General features: G+C 51.0%; 5 protein-coding genes across 5 annotated transcripts; 3 read left to right on the forward strand and 2 right to left on the reverse strand.

Moving 5' to 3' along the window:
- Positions 1-3,384: 3,384 nt before the first annotated feature.
- BO86DRAFT_52175 (uncharacterized protein) lies at positions 3,385-4,483 on the forward strand. The gene has a single exon (XM_025677438.1). It carries the CDS (start codon positions 3,645-3,647, stop codon positions 4,335-4,337), a length of 693 nt encoding a protein of 230 aa, XP_025521691.1. The 5' UTR covers positions 3,385-3,644; the 3' UTR covers positions 4,338-4,483.
- Positions 4,484-4,983, forward strand: BO86DRAFT_52176 (uncharacterized protein). Its single transcript, XM_025677439.1, has one exon. The coding sequence runs from the start codon at positions 4,629-4,631 to the stop codon at positions 4,914-4,916; it is 288 nt and encodes a 95-aa protein (XP_025521692.1). The 5' UTR covers positions 4,484-4,628; the 3' UTR covers positions 4,917-4,983.
- Positions 4,984-7,568: 2,585 nt separating this feature from the next.
- BO86DRAFT_384369 (Iwr1 domain-containing protein) lies at positions 7,569-9,478 on the reverse strand (the record flags this gene model as incomplete). The annotated part of the gene is made up of 3 exons (XM_025670873.1): positions 7,569-7,777; positions 7,876-9,249; positions 9,412-9,478. 3 exons carry the CDS (start codon positions 9,476-9,478, stop codon positions 7,569-7,571), a joined length of 1,650 nt encoding a protein of 549 aa, XP_025521693.1.
- Positions 9,479-10,382: 904 nt separating this feature from the next.
- BO86DRAFT_405252 (putative differentiation regulator (Nrd1)) lies at positions 10,383-12,884 on the reverse strand (the record flags this gene model as incomplete). The annotated part of the gene is made up of 1 exon (XM_025674070.1): positions 10,383-12,884. The coding sequence occupies one exon, from the start codon at positions 12,882-12,884 to the stop codon at positions 10,383-10,385; it is 2,502 nt and encodes an 833-aa protein (XP_025521694.1).
- Positions 12,885-15,462: 2,578 nt separating this feature from the next.
- BO86DRAFT_414362 (asparagine--tRNA ligase DED81) lies at positions 15,463-17,609 on the forward strand. The gene is made up of 3 exons (XM_025674833.1): positions 15,463-15,597; positions 15,725-17,364; positions 17,425-17,609. The coding sequence occupies exons 2-3, from the start codon at positions 15,776-15,778 to the stop codon at positions 17,549-17,551; spliced, it is 1,716 nt and encodes a 571-aa protein (XP_025521695.1). The 5' UTR covers positions 15,463-15,597; positions 15,725-15,775; the 3' UTR covers positions 17,552-17,609.
- Positions 17,610-19,187: the final 1,578 nt, after the last annotated feature.

Raw genomic sequence — 19,187 nt, forward strand, 5'->3', positions numbered from 1 at the left:
TCGAGACCCGGTGGAATCCCCAGAGATGGCGGATTTAATTAAGAGTAGATGTCGGGGACTTCGGGGCGAACATTGAACAGCACTTCACGGCTCCACCGCTTGCAATGAGCAGGAGAGATGATGAACCCACACACCCTTAGTGCCACACTGCACCGCAGGAGGAGCAAACGAACCGGCTATTCAAGCGGACCAGGTGTCGTCTGATGTTTCTCGAGGCCCTTTTTTTTTTTTTTTTTTTTTTTTTTTTTTTTTTTTTTTTTTTCAATCTTTCTATTTCCTTCTGGCCTTCCTTCCTCTTTCGCCAGCGACTGACTTCTGAACCCTGCAATGCTTCGTTTCGGTTCACCCGTCTTGCAGCCATGGGACCGACCTATCAGCTCCGTATTTTTTCTGAATCTTCCCTTGCAATGGCAGGGCTGCAGGGTGGCCGGCGGCCGGGCGTAATTTTACCGCGTCATCATCATCATCAACTGGTAAATGTTCTTTGACCTAATTTCATCATGATTTACATTCATCAGGTAATACATGAGTTACATGAGTTAAATGAGCCCGCGATCAGATCATCACCCGCCCCTTTCTTGTCCACATTCTTGACTGTCCAAGAGGCTTTGAGACAACTTGTATCGACTTAACCCGTCCGCATCCTTTTTCCTGTGCAGGAGGAGGAATGCTGGTGGGGAACCGAATACGAGCCCTTGCTGCCGTAATCACAATACGGCAAGCATGACACATTCTTCATGGCCGGATATCTGACGAAGACAGACAGATGGATGGCTGAGAGAGGAAGGCTCTGAATTCCTATCTTAAGACGAATATATTGACTGGCCCGACCAGCCGAGTTGATAGCCCAGGAAAACTTTTCCATGAGCATCGCATGCTACGTGGTTTTACAGAAAAGCGAGAAGTCGGTATGTCAGTTACAATCAGACATAGCTCACCATGTCGACGGAATCTCTTTATTGATCGCTATGTTCACGTTGGGATTGTGCAGGTATACCTCAGTTGACTAGTGAGTAAGTCGCATCGAGTATTTGTCATGATCCCAATAGGCCGATCGATCTGTGGCCCTCCCCCAGCCAGCAGTCGAGCTGCATGCGATGAGCCAGGTAGGAGAGAAAACCGTACGGTCCCCCTGAATTAGAACGTTAGAAGGCATCCTTCATTGTCGACTGCATGGTCTCGCGCGCGAGAGGGAGAGTCCGTGCAAGGACGAGGATAGATCCGTCCGTTCCTTAGTTTTCCTTTTATTGTCTGATTTCTATCTTCTGTTCCCCCGCTGCGCATGCAGATGGGGTCAACCAACGTTCAAGCTCCAGGCTGGAGGTTTTGGGCTGATCCTGGGAGTCATCCGGCATTCCGTCAACCCTGAGTGATGAATGAGCATCGAAACGACCGTGCGAGTTCGGAAACTGATTGATTGACTTGATCCCGCGGAGCTTGGTCCATCATCGGAACACGGGTCCAACTGATCACTCCATAGCACTACTAACCCCCCTCCATTGACTTGAGAAATCTAATCTCCTAGGTCAAATTCCCTCCACCCGAACTCACCGTTGCTTCAGTCAAAGCTCTTTCTTGCGGCTCCTTTAATACCGTCGGGGAAAGGGGGTAACGGGGGAGGGGGGCACATCTCTGATTCTCGATATGATGGAGCAGGATGCATGAACTAACACTAGGCTGACCTGCTTCCATTCAATGTCAGTGGATCCGTCGTTTGGGGGGGGGGAGTTCAACAATAGATTCGATCGAATGGAATTCAAGATAAATAAAACATATCCACTGGTTTTCCATCCTACTATCAGCCCAGGTATTTCCCCCCTCCATCCCTCGCTCGAAGAGTAGTCATTTTAAAAACAAAACGAATTACCAAAAAAATAGAAAGAAAAAAGAAAAACTTTAAAAATACAGTAGCCGCAATGTAATTACCCGGTCCAACGGGGACTAGTACATGTAAGTCAGTACACGAACACTGATTTGTTCCAGCATGAACTGCACGTCTGTGTCTGTCTCTGTCTTGCCTGCTTGCCTGCCAACGTGATCCTTGGATGATCTCCACTCCCCGAACTGTTCCATCCGTCCATGACATCCACATCAGCAAGATTATTGTTATAATTATTATCATTATTGCTATTATCAGTATTACACTTCTTACGGGTTAGAACTTGAGGAGGATCCATTTGTCGTGGAGAAAAGTGGCGAATCCTTCAAAATGACTGAATGAACATTTCCAGACGACATCCTTGCATATAAGAAACAAGCTCTGCGCTGGGAAATTGGTTTTTTTTTTTCTTTTCCTTTTTTGCTTTCTCTTTATTTCTTTATTTCTTTATTTCTTATTTTTTTTTTCTCCAGATTGTTTTTGGGGAAAAGAATAATCTTGTCTCTTCTCAATTATAATTTCTCTTCTCAAGGGCATTATCTCCGCTGACTTGATAAGTTTATTCTTTTCAAATCTATCTGGGGGCGAGTTTTGTACAGCATATAACTCTTAAAGAGAGGGCCTCCCCGCGGTGGTGAAGTACTAGAAGTGGAAGGTACGAAAAGAGAAAAGCATCAACATCACCAGACAACCATTTCTACTAAGGACTACTGATGCTACCACCACCACCACCACCACCACCACCATCATAATCATCACCACAAGGCTCTTTTCGCCTTCTGCATTTGCCTCGCCTCTACCCCTCTCGTCCTTGTCACCAAACGACGTACCACTCACTCACCCACCCACCAACCCACCCACTACCACCACGCTACCACCCACCCCTGCTCCTGCTACTGCTGCTGGCGCTACGCATCACTCCGGTCAACCTCATTTACCCGCCTTAGAAGCGACATAACCCCCCCCCTCCCCCTTCCCCCCACGACTGAACTGGGGGCGCAGTCACCGTCGGCCTCTATCACAGGCCAGTCCGTCCCAGGGCTCTGGTACCGCTGCATGGGTCAGCACAACTAAACACCACTAACGGGACCCTTCGTCGCCATTGCCCTCAACCGGGAATCCAACCGGAAGTCTCGTGCGGCGTTGGTGATGCTTTAAGGAGGAAGGCTGGCCCGAAGGATTTTCATCTTGCACAGCTCCTCTTTTTACCTTCTGATATCTCTTCTCTCTGTCTTCCCACGTCATTGATCTGCCTAGAATTTTTGGTTGCAAACAGCCAAGGCACTCTACTTCTCGCCCCGTGGAGTGGAAAAAGAAACTACCTTTGGCCTTTGTTGCTGAACCAAACCCCTACTATCTATCACATTTGGGTGGCTTCGATCTTCCGTGCTCCAATTTTACTTCTATCACTCTTATTCTTCTCTCTCCTCTCTTCCTCATTCGGTTCCCCCGTCTCTCGAGTCTTCTTGGCTATCCTGGCTTGTCTACTATTTGAGATATCATCTTGCCTGCCGATACCCAAGTCGAATCTCTGGTGGTTCCTTCCCCATTATTGCTGCTACCGCTTCATTTTCCTTATACAAAAGGTGCTACTTCGATCTGAATCTGCATCTTCTTTCTTGCTTCCTTTCTTATCAGTGGTGCCCATTATTTCCCTCACTGTGGCTCGCCTTGATTCATCATCTTATTCTACGCTGAGCCTTGTGTACTTGTGCAAGACAACCATCCTCGAGGACATTCGTCACAAACACCACCGAAGTCGAAGATGCAGGCCATTCATGAGCAGCACCGGGCGAGCTACTTGCCTGCCTCGTCCCGTCAGAGCCGCATGGCCATTGATTCCCTATTGAATCCATCCGCCGAAAGTGAAAATGCCAGTACTCGGTCACAATATAGCCAGCACGGCTCGCCCTTATACCCGCCTAGTCCGAATCAGTACTTCTACACGTCCTACTCAGAGAGCCGCCATCCTTATCGGGAGGACTCGCAGGAGCAGGGATACCTGCCCTACCGGACACGATCGGTAGAATCCTCCCCGGATCCCTGCTCTCGTGATCGATATGATTCGGTATCTAGCAGCTCCAGCAATGCTGCGGAGCGACGGCGGCCTCCCCGACCCAAATACGAAGAAGAAGAGATGTATTTCATCTGGTACCACCGTGTGGACCTCGGCCAAGAGTGGAAGGAGGTCCGTGAAAGCTTCAACCGGCAGTTCCCAGATCGGCAGCGACGTGGGTTCCAAGGAATCCAATGCAAATTTTACCGCTTCATCAAAGAGAAGAAGTGTCCCACATTACGGGAGCAGCGCCGCATGCGTGACGGCGACTTTCTGCGGGAGGGGGCGGGAGTTGCCGACTCGGGGGCTCCGAAATTTGGAGTTATCGAGTGGGTAGGGACCTGGTATCCATGGATGCGCGAGGACAAAGAAACGGTGCGCAGACGACGAATTGCGAGGTAGATAATCCTGTTTTCGGATAGCTTCATCAGCATCCGCCTGGTGGTCGAGTCATTTCTTTCCCTCCTGCGCTCATCAGCGCTTGCTCTCTCTTCTTACCTACTCCACTGCTACCTAACACATCTTTGTTTCACGGCCGACCCCGACGATACCTCTACGTTTTAATTTTTTTTTCTCGTCCGTCTTATCTCCTTGGTTCTCTTTGTCTCTTCTCACGCTCGTTATTTGCCACTTGAAAGTCACTTTTAGCATGTCTTGAAATTTGCCTGGGAGGATGTCTGCTTTTTTGTCGTTATGAGCATGCATAAAACGCACTGGGCCTGTGGGAGGAACTTGTCGATTTGCACTTGTTTTTTGCTTTCTTATATATGGAGGCATACCGCCTATTTACCTCGCTGTCTGTCTGGTCAGATTTATCACATACCATTCAGATGGACCTACCATTCTTGTCTGGATGGCGAATACCACGTTCAACTTATCCGTGATGACTTGACTGACGTGGAAGAATTCTATCATCATCCCCTGGTGGATACCACTTTAAACCTTTTCGTGCCTAATGTCGCCGACTACATCGCACCATAAGTTACCTCCGAAGTCCGAGATTGTCCGTTGACAAGGAGGTATGAAAAGTAACGTAATGTACAATACGAGTACTGTACATGTCAGGCTAATAACAACGAGGCAAGCAATACCAGAAGACCTGTTACCGAATTAGTCATGCATAAGACGGGAAGAGAAGGGAAGGTTGTGAACCTAAGAAAGCCTTGAGATCCAACCCTTCGAAAGATGATCTGATATGATGTATAACAATGATACGTTGGCTTGGCTGAAGCATGACAAATACCTCACCTCGCTTATTTCCTGGGAAGAGTACTTCGACCATCCCATCCCAACAAGGGAAAAGGAGATTCGTAACCGTTGAAACTATCTACGTACAATACAGCCTTACCTGGACCTGGGTTCCCACTCTCAGTATACTACAGTAGACCTATCCCTCCCTCCCATCATACTAAGCCAATGACCATGCATGAGATTCTACAGCTAAGCAACCCGTGAGGTCCAAAGGTACAGTACATGGGGAAGGCCACCGAATGCTCAAAGAGAGAGCTCTAGCTCTCTGGCTGACTAGCGAGCTAGCTAAGCTCCACAAGGTATTTATTGCAAGTTGCAAGGGCTATAAGGCAGAAAGCGAATGCATATTGCATATCTGTGTTGTTGAGTATTGTACTAAGTATATTGTATTGCACAGCACAGCGATATACTGTGCATCCATAATAGGCTCAATCGTCAGCATGATATCTGTGCAGGCCTTGCTTGCATGTTATGCACACTAACGACTCAGCACTGGGATATTATTGTTATGTTCGTTCAACGCACTGCACAACCCCCCCCCCCCCCTCTCGAGACGACTGACTACTGACTACTGCGTTTCTCTTGACGCAATAGCTCAAGGAAAAGTGGGTGCGGAAAGGAAAGGAAGAGAAAATCACTAAAACTCTGCAATGGACCTTTTGATTGACCGAACGGAAGTGAGATCTGTGGGGGGGAGGGGGGGTGGCAGTTTGTGGTAGGCGGCCGTGCTGATCTAGGTCCTTTTCTGTTCTGGAGTGTAATATTGATAATATCCCCGCGGGAATGATCGGTGATGTTCGATTGGGCACAGGGGAATTGAGAAGTGATAGAACAATCATTGGGAGTTGGTGTCTGCAGGTATGAATGCGATATGGTTGTTGTTATTGTTGTGAATAATAGTGGTGGTGGTGTTGGTGATGACAATATTGAGTATCAGGAATTGTTGTACATAAAGTGAACATCTTACTAAGTACAGTACATAGGACGAAGAAGTGGGCGCAGGTGATATACAACAAGTTACAGCGGTATCAGGATCTCCAGCGAATAAGTTGATAGGGTCTATGGAGTTCTGACTACGGCCCCATAGACAATCGATACCTGGGAAGGAAGAAGAAAAAGCAAAAAAGAAAAAAAAAAAAAAAGGAAGGGGCAAAAGCAAAGCACAATGGCAAGAAACTCGACTGAAACAAAGAAAACACCAAACAAAACAGAACAAAACCCTCTTGCCGACCATGGCGATCGCGCATGGATCCTCACGCTCAGGAAGGAATAGGATTGGGATGCAGAACCGATGATGAGATTGTGCATGTGGAAGTATCATGGGATGATTCGGGTGTAGTAAGCGGGTAAGCTATCCTTCGCTTGGTCCCGTCCTGCTGTGGTTGTTGTTGTCATAATGGAGAATACTATTGTTGAGGGGTGGAGAGAGAGAGAGAGAGAGAGAGAGAGAAGACAGAGAAGGATTCGACGAGAAAAAGGAAAGGATGGAAGGATGGAAGGGTTGGGGATTGTCCATATTACCCCGCATCATCTTATGGGGGCCCATTCGTGCTGTCAATCGTTCAATCATTCAATCATACAGTCATTCAAATTCAATCAGTCAATCATTCATTCCATTCCATTCGGTCTGCATCAAATCCAATCTATTTGATTGTCTTGTCTGTCTCTCCCTTCCCTTCCTTTCGAGACACGATCACCGGCAAATACGATCTTCAATCTAATTCGGGTAACTGATAGCTGGCTGTTCATGGGATGAACAGTTTTGCTGCGCAATCTCCAGCATGGAGCGTCTTGTCTGTTTCCTCTTTGGGACGCATCGCAGGGCTGACTAGGTGAGACTGACTGGCTGGCTGGCTGGCTGATTTGCAAGTGAACGTATAGATGCTATCACCGGAACAAAGCCTGCGGATTGTTGCTATCGTGATCTGTCTTTCCTTTTTCTTTGTCGATTAAGCTTGACAACAATGGCTGCGGATTCTGCAGAAAGACTGCTGCCAGTTTTGCGACGCATGGATGCCTTGGCTCGTAGAACGAATCTTCCTCGGAGCTCTCTATCTCTGTCCCTCTCTTCTCTCTCGCGCTCGCGCATAATCTGAAATCGCTATCGAGGAACAGGTCTTCCTTTGTTTCTCTGCTTGAATGGCTCATAAGGTGTATCATTTTCTCTTTTCCGTGGTCGTCGTCGCCGTCGGTTCCTCCTGCGACCTGCAGCACTGCACTCGGCCCCAAAGTACCGTGCATCGACCGTCTTTACCAAACCAGGCAGCCTTTTCGTTCTGCAGACGCAGCCACCCCAGCTAGTCTCGGCTGCCTTCTTCGACTTGTGAATAATTCCTTCCCGCTTTCTGAGCTCAGTCCCACAGACCTTATTCGAATCCTTCTTCACCAACTTTCCTCATCCGACTCCACGTGTGACCGGAACCCATAGTCGAATCGACGGGGCCCCTCGCTGCCGGAGTCGTCGAAGTCAAATTCCTCGTCATCAGACCGCGCATGAATTCGGTATTTAGTGTAGATAGCCGTCGCGTCCTCGTCCTCATCGTCCCACGACAGTTCTTCATCCGGGTAATCATTTGCGGGATTATTCTCAGCTGTGTCGCGCCATGCCCGTTAGCCCTTCATCCTTCATCCTTCATTCTTCGCTTCTCCCTGTCTTCACAATTCGACAGGACCTTGCGCTTGGACTTACCATTCGAGTCTGCATCTTCGCTGTCCCACCGTTCTTCATCCTCCTCTTCCTCAGCGAAATTCTCCCAATATTCTTCATCCTCTTGCGTAATGACAATAACTCCAATATCCTGACGAGTCATATCGATTCCGTGCTGCTTGAACCAGGCGTCATGGTCCAATTCCAGGTTTGCAAGTGGGTCTGTAAGCATGCCACTAACTGGAAGCGGCTTCCGAATGTACGTATCGTAGACATATTCGCCGTCGCTCTCCTCGTCGTCATCCTGTTCCGCAGGCAGGGCGTCGGTCGCCGCTGCGGCCGAGTTAGGATCCTGTACAGAGCTGCCCTCACCTGGCTTCTGCGTAGAGCGATGTTTATTGGGTGTTCGCGGTTGGTACTTTAGGGGCGGTTTGGGCATTCCCACCGAATGAGACGACGACGGCTGCCCACCTCCAACACTCGAGGAGGACCCAATGTTGCTCGGGTGGCTATGCGGCCCCGCATGCTGCATATCCACTTCCCTCTCCGCATCCAACTCCAGGGCAACCTGTTCCAGCTCCTTTGCGAGTCGCTCCGACTCATCCTCCCAGGTCCTCTGGTGAGAAGCCTGGGATTCCTGATCCAGGACCTGGGAGATATGCTGCTTGGCAGCCGAGATCGCGCTCTTGCGCTCTTCTCGCCATTTCCTTTCCGCCTGGTTCACCACCGGCCGCTTGCGCGGTCGAACGGCTGCCTTCGCCCCAGCACCCGAGCCCGGACCCGAGACCCCATCCAACCCTTCAGCACCGGCAACCGCATCTGCCACCAAAGACGCCTGCCTCGAATGGGGCTTGCGCCTCAGCTTTTCCACCAGGATAGCCACGGGCCCGTCCCCTTTCCGCTTCTGGACCCCCGCCCCCGTGCCCCGGAGGGTACTGTTGATCGGGGTACTAGACCGGGAGATCTGGAACCGCCGCAGCGACTGCTGCGAGGCCGCGGGACTCTCGTGCCCACTGGAGGCGGCGGTGGGGTTAGCGGCACGGTCGAGTGGTGCCGGGGAGCGACTGCGGGCCGGCGACAGCGGGGTCGACGGGCCCGGCGATGAGTGCAGCGCTCTCTTCAGCTTCTCGTCGTGCTCCCGCCGCGCGGCGGCGAGGCGGCGCTCCTCGCGGAATTCCGCCCCGGGCGAGGTCGCCCTCACCAAGGGGACACCGTCCGCCGGAGCGGTGCTTGAAGGTGGCAGACCACTGCTCACGGACCGTGGTGTGCGGATCACTCGTTGCTGTCCGGACACCAGGGGCGATGGACTGGATGCTTCGCTGGTGGGGCCCTTGGGACCATGGCCCTTAATCTGGACACGTTGGAAAACAAAGTCGGTAAACCTTCGTTTAGTTTGATGAAGCTCTGATTGGATATCTGTTGAAGGTCATCAGTTCTAGTTCCGGATGAAGCAGAAAAGCTGTAGCGCTGGGAGTTAGATAGATGAGATTGTCGCCAGGTCGGAAATTTGAGGAAACCGCTTCTTATGCAATGAATGGTTGAAAAGAAAAAAAGCAATCAAGCAAGGGTGCTGCTCACATAATGTGTCGACGGGCTCTTCCTCGCGACGCCGCTTGATATTGATTTGTTCCGGGGGCAGAGACATGTTGAGTTAGTAGCGAAAGGCTGTGAAGTTGGGAATTACACGGCTACTGGTGAAGGCGAAGTCAAAGCTATATCTCCATGATTCATCCCTGTTCAGGTTAGCGCTATCTGGCCGGTGTTATCATCACGTGATTCCATATGCTTTTTTTTGATGCTACCAAGTCGGGCAAGCTATCAACACTGGATCATCAACACATTACCCCAAATAGTGGGTGGAAAAAAGCTGAGTACGATCGGCATTAATTGCAACCTTGCACGTATTAACCAGGCGTTGTCATTTTCTTTGCTCTTGAGGCTAGCCCTCTTCGTCTCTCCTATGTTGTTTGATGGCGGTAGCGCTATCATCATCCGGTATCAATTACCTCCGCCCGCTATATAACCCTTGTCGTTATCAGAAAGCAACAGGGGGAGCTGTGCTCTGGATTAAGTTCCGTCGAATGGCATCACATATGCATATGGGCAGCTTGAAACATAAAGATCAGACCGAAGCTAACCGATCTGCGGTGTAGCCGAGATCCCGCCCGCTTTCGTAGCCAAATGCAGATCAAATAAAATAATGTAAGTAGCCAAAAGAAGAGAAGCAGAGAAGGGGAAGAGAAGGAAAGAAGGGGCAAATGAAGAAGAAGATCAAGAAGAAGAAGAAGAAGAAGAAGAATCATACCCAGCTAGCAATACAGGTGATGGTATATGAAGAAATGAGGGAATTAAACGGTGTAAAGTGGTGTGGTCAAGAAACGAAACATTTAGACAATTAGAGAAGGTGAAGAACCACAGAGGGCGACAAGCCAATACAGAGAAAGGGATCAAAAATTGTGACACTGAAGGTAATGGCGAGATGCCAACATGGGGGCAGGAAATTTTGCAACCACCCCGGGGATTAGGAAAAGAGATATTCGTCGCAGCGATCATTTAGCTCCAATCTCCTCTTCAGCCCAGCCAGGAAGCGAGCTTTCGTTCTGGATTGCCAATCCAAAGCCTGCATGTTTAAGCCCTCCAAGAGCAGATGAGAAACTAGAGAAGCTGCTCTGAGGCTGATGAGCCATTCCCGAACGAGGTGGTCCAGCCTGGCTTGAGATATGTCCAAAAGGTTCTTGAGAGAATGAAGGCAGACTGACAGCTCGGGAATGCTGTGCGCGAGGTACACTCAGGCCACCCGTACTGGCAGTTGAATGGTGGCCAGGTCCCGATGAACCATTAGTCACATGGAGATACCCATTGATGGAAGGCTTATGCTGATGTAACGGAGCCTCCATACTCCCGTTGGTAAGCTCGCCAGTGCTTGCTGTGTTATAGAGACTTTGCTGCTGAGGAGCTTGGGAATGAGACTGGAGCGCAGCAAGGGTCATCGGATCATTCAGCCGGTTCTCCTGCTCCTGAGATTGCTGAGCCGACATTTGATTGAGATACATTGTTAGTGGGTTGTTGGCTCCGACATTGAGAATGCCCGACGGCGAGGAGACTTGCTGCAGAGGGTGTCTACCCGGGTGTCCATTCTGAGAGCCAGTAGATCCAGGAGCAGGTGACAGAGCGGGATGAGTCGGGCTAGATCCAGAGCCGGACTGACTCAGGTTCTGCTGATAACCGTTCAGGGCCGGGGAGGGGGATTGTGTGCCTTCCATTCCTGAACCGTTACGGCCTTGCTGCCCACCATTACCAGCCTGACGTGGAGGGTTTCCACACCGGTCCTTGCCAAAGTTGATCTTAAACCGCTTGTACTCTTCCCGGTTTCGCATTCCCTCGATCGCTTTGATGGCATTGGCGATGTTGGTGAAGTTGACGAAAGCGCAGCTCTTCTCGCGCAATGTATTGACAAGCTCAATCTCTCCATATTCCGAAAAGTCCTGACGCAGACGTTCTTCAGACCAGGTCTCGTCCAGATTTCCCACATATACATTCCGAGAAGCACCTCCACTCACAGCGAGAGCAATAGCTGGGGGCAGGGGGCCTGAGTGTTTACCCCATCCGATCTTCAAACGACGGTTGTGGATCATGAGACCCTGGAGATTGCTCAGGGCATAAAACGAAGCCGCCGAGGTCGGGTCAATAAAGGTGACAAAGCAGATGTGCTTGTCCGGAATATAGCGAATGTGGTGAAGAAGCCCGCCACGTACAACGTTACAGATCTCCTCAATTGTTGTTTCGGGGTGGATGTTGCCCAGGTAGATAGTGCGATTACCGAGGTTGTTCACGCCACCAGCTGTGGTAGCCACGGCAGCGGCGGCAACGGACTGTTGGGCAAGCGCATTCGTGATCAGGTCACGGTCTGCCGAGTTAAGAATGTGTGCGTATCCTGGAGCAATGCCCAAGAATTGGGCAGCGTTCTGCTGCTGGGTCTTTGAGACGTATGCACATCGGTCTTTACCGTAGAAGACACGCCGGGGGGCCTGCCACTTGGATTCCTGAGGTAGTTGGGAGACAGCCTTCATAGCGTTACTGATCGACAAGAAGTGGACAAAACCGATCGCCTTCTCTTTGACGATCTTGACAGTATCGATGAGACCGAACTTGCCGAGTTCCTCCCGAAGCTCTTCTTCTGCCATCTCCTCGGGAAGATTGCCTAGGTAAACATTCCGCGACGCGCCAGATTGTTGCACTGCGAGCGCCACTGATGTAGGTACTTGCGAAGGCTTTCCCCATCCAACCTTGATATCGTTACCCTTGATGGCGAGCTTCTTAAGAATAGCATCCGAGTGAAAGTGTGTCGCGGAGTTACTGTCAAGGAAAGAGATAAATGCGCAGTTCTTGTCGGGAAGCAAGCGAACGGATTCGATCTGACCGCTCCGCACATGGTTCAAGATCTCTTCCGCGGAAGTTTCGGCGGGGATGTTTCCCAAGTAAACAGTACGGCTCGTTCCAGAAAGCAGACCAGGAGTTACCGAGGCGGCATGAGCGCCAAACGCAGCGTTACCCAAACCGCCCAAGCCTCCGACGGGAGACTGCGGAGCTCCTAGCATCTGGGAGTTGCCCATGCCGTCTGGCGACAACATGCCAGAGTAAAGACCATGATTCTGTGAGGGCTGAGTCGGACTCGCGAGGGGGTGGCTCTGATTCTGTGCATGTGTGTGACCATTGGTTTGAGGAAAGCCTCCAAAGTTGGCGAATTGAGGCGAGGCAAACGCGGATGGGGTGCCGGGTTGGAAAGGACTACCAAGCAGCAGCTGAGACGGCAGGAGGGGGGTGAAGTTCATGTCGTACGCGGCCCCCGAGGAACTCATGGTGTCCGAAATCGGAGCCGAGGTGTTGATGGCAGGAATATTGGCACGACGAGCGTTCCGGTCCGATAGACCCTGCAAGGGAATATTGTTGGAATTGTATGCACCGTGAGAGAAGCCCGTGTTGTCCGCGTTAAGATGGGAGAACTTGGAGGGAATCAGACGACTCGGGATGCTCGCATCGGAGGTTTGCATGGCGAGGGAAGAGAGCGACTGGACACGAGAGTCCCCTAGAGAAACAAAAAGAGAACGGGGGTGAGTAGTCGGAGATGGGATGGTTGATGTCACCCAGCCAAGGGCCAAAGGGAGGGAGGACGTACGATGCAATTGACACGGTAAGAATGGCCAGGGGAGAGGGAAAAAAGCCGGGCCTGAAGATCACCCCCAAAACGAGTAGGGGGGAAATAAGGACAAGAAGAGAGGCTCAAGAGGCCAGAATGAGAGTAAGGCGATTGAGGAATGAAAGTAATAAGGATAAGGACACAGCACGGGGCAGGAGTCCTCTTCCAACGGAGACGTGTCTAGAAGGGATCCCAGTAGTCAATTGGAATGTGCATGGACAATGAGCGGATGGGCTGGTGGAACGGAGACAAACCTGTGATGGTTTTAGTTGACTTTAGGGGGGGTGGGTTAAGTTTGCGGGTAAAGAAGGCCGAGATCCAAGAGACTGGAACAGGGGCACCAGGATGAAAGAAGGTGGACGAACAGCAGTTCAACCAAAATTGTAATGGCGATCAAAGAGGTGAACAATAGTGAAAATGTGCTATGGGTCTGTCAAATAGGAAGGCGAATTCAAAAAGAAAAATAAAAATTGACAAGAAGAAGTGAATGAAAGGAATAGCCCAGCGAACCCTGTGTAAAGTGCCAGATTGCTGGAGTTTCAAATGGTGACAAAGAAGGTCTGCCAAAGGCACCAATAGATTAGCTAAAAAGGGATAAGTGGAAATTGACTGTGGAGAGAGAGAGAAGAGGGCGATTGCAAAGAACAAAAGCAATTGAAAGAAATGATAAACCAAAAGCAAAGCCAGACTATTAGCTATCAATTCAAGTTCAGAAGGAAAAGAGGTCCGATGGACTAAGAAAAAAATAAAAATAAAATAAAATAAGGTACGCAAAAGGGGACCCCTGGTAGGAAGGGGGAAAAGGGGGGCGTGTGAGAGATAGAGCGATAAACTGTCCTGTCCGTCAAGAAAGATAATACACCTGATATTATGGAGCGATGTGCCGGACTTTCTCAAGGCTGCTGCTCTCTCACACTTGGCTCAATAAAGAATGTTTGGAGAAGAGAATAGAAAACAATACCCAACAAAATAAGACTTTGAACAACTGAATCAAAACAAAGTAAAATTGGACAACGCTGACAATTTCCGGGATAAACACGAAGCGTGGGAAAGGCGAGAAAGAGCAACCGTAACCACACAGAGAGAGGATCATGTAAGCAAGGAATGAGAAGGGACAGACAGGTATGTGACCGACGATATGGGGAAATTAAACTAGGCAGCGTGTGTCGAACGGGACCAAAGCAAAAGGGGGTGAGGGAAATTCCTCAGGCAAGGCCAAGGTCAATTGAGCCATCATAACACTAAGTTTTGAAGGTGTCGATAATTTTAGAAGTGGCAGATAATCTTCTTTTCGCTTGTGGAGTGAAAGTTGATTAGTAGATCCGTAGTTTTGAAGCAAAGATGGGGAAAAGGGACCCCCATCGAATGAATGATCCAACCATCTATCTGTCAACCAGATTGTCTGAAACAGTCTTTTTTGCTTGGCCGGCAGGGCTCTGGCACCAGCGCCTAGGATCGACACTTCATGATACTGGTATCGTATCCATGGCCATGATATTATTGCTTTCTCGTGAGGTATATCGAGTAGTTTGATTCAAGTCTCAACCGCGTCTTCGTGTCGGATAGTCAAGTCTCAGGCGGACGTTGGCAACTAGCCTCGCGCGTCCAGGATCTGACTGGAATCATATTATTTTTTGTTGATCTTTTGTTGATGTGAAGCAAGCGCATAGATAGCCCCTAGCAGAGAGATCCGACTCGCCTTCCGCGACGCGTCCTTTTGCCTTCCATGCATCTCCTTCACAGACGTTTACCTTCTTCTGCTTGCGCGCGATCAGTCATTCAGACCTCTGATCGGTTACCGTGAAATCGGTAGTCACTATCCACATTGGGCAATGGGGGGGGGCGTGTCAACCAGCCACAGACCGTCTGACGGTGGGGTGTTCCTGGACCGGAGAGAGGATTTTCGGGATATTGCACGGAACTCATCTTGATCCGGTCCGGCTGCAGAAGCATCCACTACTTAGTCAATGCCTTAGGCAGTAAGGCAGTAAGGCAGTCAGACAAGTCACATTTGTGGTATCTTGGGGAGAGGCATAGAGACGGCAGACTGGGATATGTGGTCTCTGTTATCTCGACGGATGGGAAAACTAGCACTGCTTCAGAGGATAGATAAGTCTCTGTGAATTCCAATGGCAAGCGACCAGAAGTGCAGGGTAAGGCGATTGAGGCGGTCTAGTATGAGTGCCTTATGCCCATATATCCCCGCAGGGAACGACATTCTGCAAACCCAGGCTCTTGATCAAGAGAATGCCGATTGTGTCTTGTGCTGTCCTATAAGGTATAGCTAATTGAAGAACGCTCTGCTTTTTGATTACGAAGGGTTAAGGCATGACATGACGCACCGACTGATGGGATGACCGGATGCGTGTTCCGTCAGTAATGCCCGGTAGCCTTAAAAGCCTTCTCTCTGCCTGAGGCATACGCGGGGAGATTGGGCGGAATCCAGAAATTTACCCCTCCGCAAGAGAGAACAGCCCTTCCGCACTGTGCGATTCGGACAGCCTCACCTCACCTTAACACGGGACTTGCTGTGGTAGCATTTCCTTGTCTGACCGATTGGTTAAGATGTAAGTTCTGTGCACTTATCATACCCCTGTCATTCACTCCAGTCGCCCCTGATAAGACAGAGGGTGTGTGTGACTCACATGCACGTCTCCAAATGGATATCCACTGATCACGCTGCTTCCTGGCAAGAACATCGACTTAATACCCTCAAATCAATTCCTTGCAAAGAGGACCAACACAATGGCCACCATCTATATTGACGAGGATGTCGGCCGGGATGAGTCGACCGCGACCGGCACCGAATCCGCCCCTTACAAGACTCTTGTCCACGCTTTCACGCAGCACCCTCCCTCCGAAGGAAACCAATACCTGACCCGCAAGTCCCAGACCGAGCCCGCTGAGGAGGGTGCCGACAAGCTCGAGTGGAAGCCCGCCACCAAGTCGGCCGTCAAGAAGGCCACCAACCTTTACGAGCAGCGCAAGAGAAAGGCCGCCAAGGAACAAGAGCTGGCAATCCGCGAGAAGCAAGAGGCGGAGAAGCGCCAGGTCATCCTGGAGGAAGCCAAGAAGGTCGTCATCAAGGAAGATACCTCCCTTCCCAAGCCCGTCAAGATTCGCCTCGATGAAACCGACCCCGCCGTCGTCAAGCTGGGATCTCCCGAGTCCGAGGCCCCTGGTACTCGTGTGCGCGTTGTTGGACGTGTCCACCGCTTGCGCGCCCAGAAGGACGTTATCTTCCTTACCCTCACCGATGGTTCCGGCTACCTTCAGTGCGTTCTGACCGGTCAGCTCGTCAAGACGTACGACGCCATGACTCTCACTCTCGAAACCTCCATCGCCATCCACGGTGAGATGCGTGCTGTGCCCCCGAAGCAACACGCTCCCGACAACCGCGAGCTCCACGCGGACTTCTTCACCATCATCGGCCGTGCTGCTGGTGACAAGGACGCCATCTCCAACCGTGTCGCCCCTGACGCCGATCCCCAGACTCTCTACGACAACCGTCATCTGGTCCTCCGCGGTGAGACCATTTCCTCGGTGATGAAGGTGCGCGCTGCCACCCTGCGGGCTTTCCGCCAGACCTACGAAGAGAAGCGCATGCTGGAGGTCACTCCCCCCGCCATGGTGCAGACCCAGGTGGAGGGTGGAAGCACTCTGTTCAAGTTCGACTACTACGGGGAGAACGCCTACCTGACCCAGTCGTCTCAACTCTACCTGGAGACCTGTCTCCCCTCCCTCGGCGATGTCTTCTGTGTCTGCCCCTCTTTCCGCGCCGAGAAGTCCCTCACTCGTCGTCACTTGTCCGAGTACACCCACATTGAGGCGGAGCTGGACTTCATCACCTTCACCGACCTCCTGGATCATCTGGAGCACATGATCTGCCGTGTCATCGAGATCTTGCTGGCCGATCCTGCCACCAAGGCACTCATCGAGAAGCTCAACCCCGACTTCAAGCCTCCCAGCCGTCCCTTCAAGCGCATGCGCTACTCCGATGCCATTGAATGGCTCCGCGAGCACGACATCCCCAACGAGGAGGGCAAGCCCCACGAGTTCGGCGATGATATCGCCGAGGCCGCCGAGCGCAAGATGACCGACATCATCAACCAGCCCATCTTCCTGACCCACTTCCCCGCCGAGATCAAGGCCTTCTACATGAAGAAGGACGAGCAGGACCGCCGAGTCACCGAGAGTGTCGATGTCCTGATGCCCGGCGTCGGTGAGATCGTTGGTGGTAGTATGAGAATGGACGACTATGACGAGCTGATGGCCGCCTACGCGCACGAGGGCATGGACCCCTCTCCCTACTACTGGTACACTGACCAGCGCAAGTATGTCAACGCCTTTCCACCCCACCCACCCTCTCACCACTTTGGACTAACAATCCCCAGGTACGGAACCTCCCCCCACGGTGGCTACGGTTTCGGTCTCGAGCGTTTCTTGGCCTGGTTGTGTGCCCGCTACACCGTCAGGGACTGCTCCTTGTATCCCCGCTTCACCGGCCGCTGCACGCCTTGAGATGTTGTGTGATGTGCTAAAATAGAAAGCCTCCATAGAATATCACGCGTTAATGTGGAATTGTCCGTGACCACGACAAAACATCGCTAAAAATCGCTTGTTCGAATCCAGCTAGGAGCAACCAAACGTAGATTCTCTGGTAGAATCCCATCATCCGACGCGGCGGATCAAATATGTAGTGTTTGGAGGTTCATCCCCTTCTCGTAGGGCAGATCGTTCGTTGTCAGATGCTGCAGGTTGTGCGTGCAAGAGTCTTCTGGGAAGAGGCGGGCTAGCCAATTGGTCCCCCGTCTTCGAGTCGCCGCGTTCTCAGCTTATTCCAGCCCTTTCGACTCCGTTTCATCAGGGTAACTTTAGCTCATTTTCCAGTATACGTGCGATGCTGGTCCATCACACCTGATGGCGGTGATAATCAAGGAGACCAAATTTAGCCCAGTATTAATGAGAGGGGTGGAAAAGGCACGAAGCCGACGAAAATTCCCACGACAAGGCCAGCACTCGAGAAGAACATCCAAACAACAGACTGCTGCTTGCTGCTGCTGCTGCTGCTGTTGCAGTACCGGTACAGTGGCAAAGACAGCAACCAAACCCATGGATTTGCGTCAAGGGTCCGATCGATCAATCGTCACCCACACTTTCTCGAGCCATGGGTCCTCGGTGTAGATACCTATACGAGCGGCTTGCAACATCCGCGCGGAAGGTTGGCTTGTGATACGAGAGGTTTCTAGCCTGAAGATACGAGGGATTGTAAGAGGGGAAGACTTCGGAATTAAAAACTCAACTGGGTGGAGGGTTGGAAGAGGGAGTCGTTGATTAGGACGGGGCGGGCTATGTCCTCGCGCGATGCCTGGGAAACTCTTTTGGCGATAGCGAGTACCCTAGGAGGCAGAGATGGATTAGGTTCGACTTTTGCTTCAAGTCTACCTGCTGTTTAGGGGGTGACATAGGAGGTGACATTCCATGTTCTACCGCTACACTTTGGCATGGGGAACCGGTCGAAAATGGATCATGGGGCTGGCGCCTACGGCCGATGTTGTTGGAAAGACGGTGTTCTGGTTGACGAAAAACTGCTATGTTCTGAACCCCATCAAGCTGAGCGTAAGGCTGATCATATCGACCTCGTGTGTGGCATCAGAAGATGACGCAATATGATGGATAATACTCTGTCTGTTGTCGAGTCGAGTGTGAACCTGGTTTAGCTGGCAGACTCTGCACAGGTGGTCGGTGTGCATCTGAACGGGCATCATGAGCGACTCAGCTGATCTGCAGAATAAAGTCAAGCCACAACGTCCTCATGGATATTGCCTAGGGCACATCCTCGGGAAATGAGATAGTGCGCTTGTACTGTAAGCCGCAACTTCATCTGGAATACTTTCCGAGGAGCAGACAGGTGATTCTCTCTTCACAGTGGTCGACTAAGCCAGCTTCTAAGTGACAAAGTATTTCACCCAACCATTCTCCTTCCCATTAGTGCGTCCTACAGTCAACCAGGTATCGCTGGAGAGAAACTGTCTCATGACTCATAGAGTTTATCACGAATCTGCGAACACGAATTTGACTTCACGGGAGGCATGACTCGGATGTCACTCTAATTGTTCTCTTCTATAGGGCTTTCGTCATGTTCATCGTCGGGGAT

The sequence above is a fragment of the Aspergillus japonicus genome, assembly GCF_003184785.1.
Source record: "Aspergillus japonicus CBS 114.51 unplaced genomic scaffold BO86scaffold_140, whole genome shotgun sequence".
Taxonomy (NCBI): Eukaryota; Fungi; Ascomycota; class Eurotiomycetes; order Eurotiales; family Aspergillaceae; genus Aspergillus; species Aspergillus japonicus.

Excerpts from the sequence above, each read along its gene's own strand:
- BO86DRAFT_52175 (XM_025677438.1), top strand. The coding sequence starts at position 3,645 with ATGCAGGCCATTCATGAGCAGCACCGGGCGAGCTACTTGCCTGCCTCG.
- BO86DRAFT_52176 (XM_025677439.1), top strand. The coding sequence starts at position 4,629 with ATGAGCATGCATAAAACGCACTGGGCCTGTGGGAGGAACTTGTCGATT.
- BO86DRAFT_414362 (XM_025674833.1), top strand. The coding sequence starts at position 15,776 with ATGGCCACCATCTATATTGACGAGGATGTCGGCCGGGATGAGTCGACC. Across the intron at positions 17,365-17,424 it reads TGGTACACTGACCAGCGCAA|GTACGGAACCTCCCCCCACG; the intron begins GTATGTCAACGC and ends AACAATCCCCAG.